At 39.8% G+C, this 930-nt stretch overlaps 1 protein-coding gene across 1 annotated transcript in view; it reads right to left on the bottom strand.

Moving 5' to 3' along the window:
• LOC107743124 (scavenger receptor cysteine-rich type 1 protein M160-like) overlaps positions 1-930 on the bottom strand; it is a 20,298-nt gene that overhangs the window by 11,029 nt on the left and 8,339 nt on the right. Inside the window, exon 9 of the mRNA XM_016556249.1 lies at positions 413-634. Coding sequence (XP_016411735.1) covers positions 413-634 — 222 coding nt within the window. The remainder of the gene's footprint in view (positions 1-412; positions 635-930) is intronic.

Here is a 930-nt window from a genome sequence, read left to right on the forward strand (position 1 = left end):
TCAATGTATCGTCACGAGCCGCAGGGTTTAATTTGGTTTTGTTTGTGTATGTTTTTTTTTACTCTCAAAGCTGTGATTCCCGTTCACTTCCATTATAAGACTGACAGACTGCAACGGTTTGAGTTAAAAATCTTCGTTTGTGTTCTACTGAACAAAGTAAACAAAGTCACCTACATCTTGGATGCCCTGGGGGTAAGCAGATAAACATCAAATTTTCATTTTTGGGTGAACTATCCCTTTAACAATTTTGACTGTGACAAGCCCAAAGTTAACGTAAAGTTTTGGTCCTGAATAAAGTGACTGTTTACATTACCTGCGCATATCACTTGGGCTAGGGATTTGCAGGTGGAGTTTTGGTTGTGAATAAAATTGCACATGTTCATATTTCGTACTTTTTCTGAGCAGTACACACTATGGTAAGTGGCAGGTCGATTATTTATCTGAAGTGGTAACTGGGCCTGAATTGGATTTCCACAGCCCAGGTTCCCACAGATCATTTTGGAGTCTTCATTTGTTCTCCAAGTGCTGCTGCAAACCCCTCCACACTTGACATCTCCGCAGACCTTCACCATTCCCCAGCATTTTTCTCCAAGGGGGTTTTGAAGTGCCACTCGAGGCTCCACGCTCTTTGACCCTACATGTGGCATCAGTAAGAATACAAGCATTTTACACACAGAAATGTTAAAGCTACACTATGTAACTTTTTGCCCTCTAGAAAAATAAAACTACATACATCTTGCAGAAGATAATACGTTTTCAGGAAATTTAAGTTATATACTACACTCAAAAAAAAAAAAAAAAAAAAAAAAATAGAAAGAGCCTTTGTGCACAGAAGCACTGTGGGCTACTGGTTCAGGAAACAGTCCTCGTCCTCCGTAAAATGTGCTGCACACATCTGAATATTTGGGTTGAACTGTTCTGGAACAGTGT

The sequence above is a fragment of the Sinocyclocheilus rhinocerous genome, unplaced genomic scaffold, assembly GCF_001515625.1.
Source record: "Sinocyclocheilus rhinocerous isolate Xijiao unplaced genomic scaffold, SAMN03320098_v1.1 scaffold797, whole genome shotgun sequence".
In the NCBI taxonomy this organism is placed as follows: Eukaryota; Metazoa; Chordata; class Actinopteri; order Cypriniformes; family Cyprinidae; genus Sinocyclocheilus; species Sinocyclocheilus rhinocerous.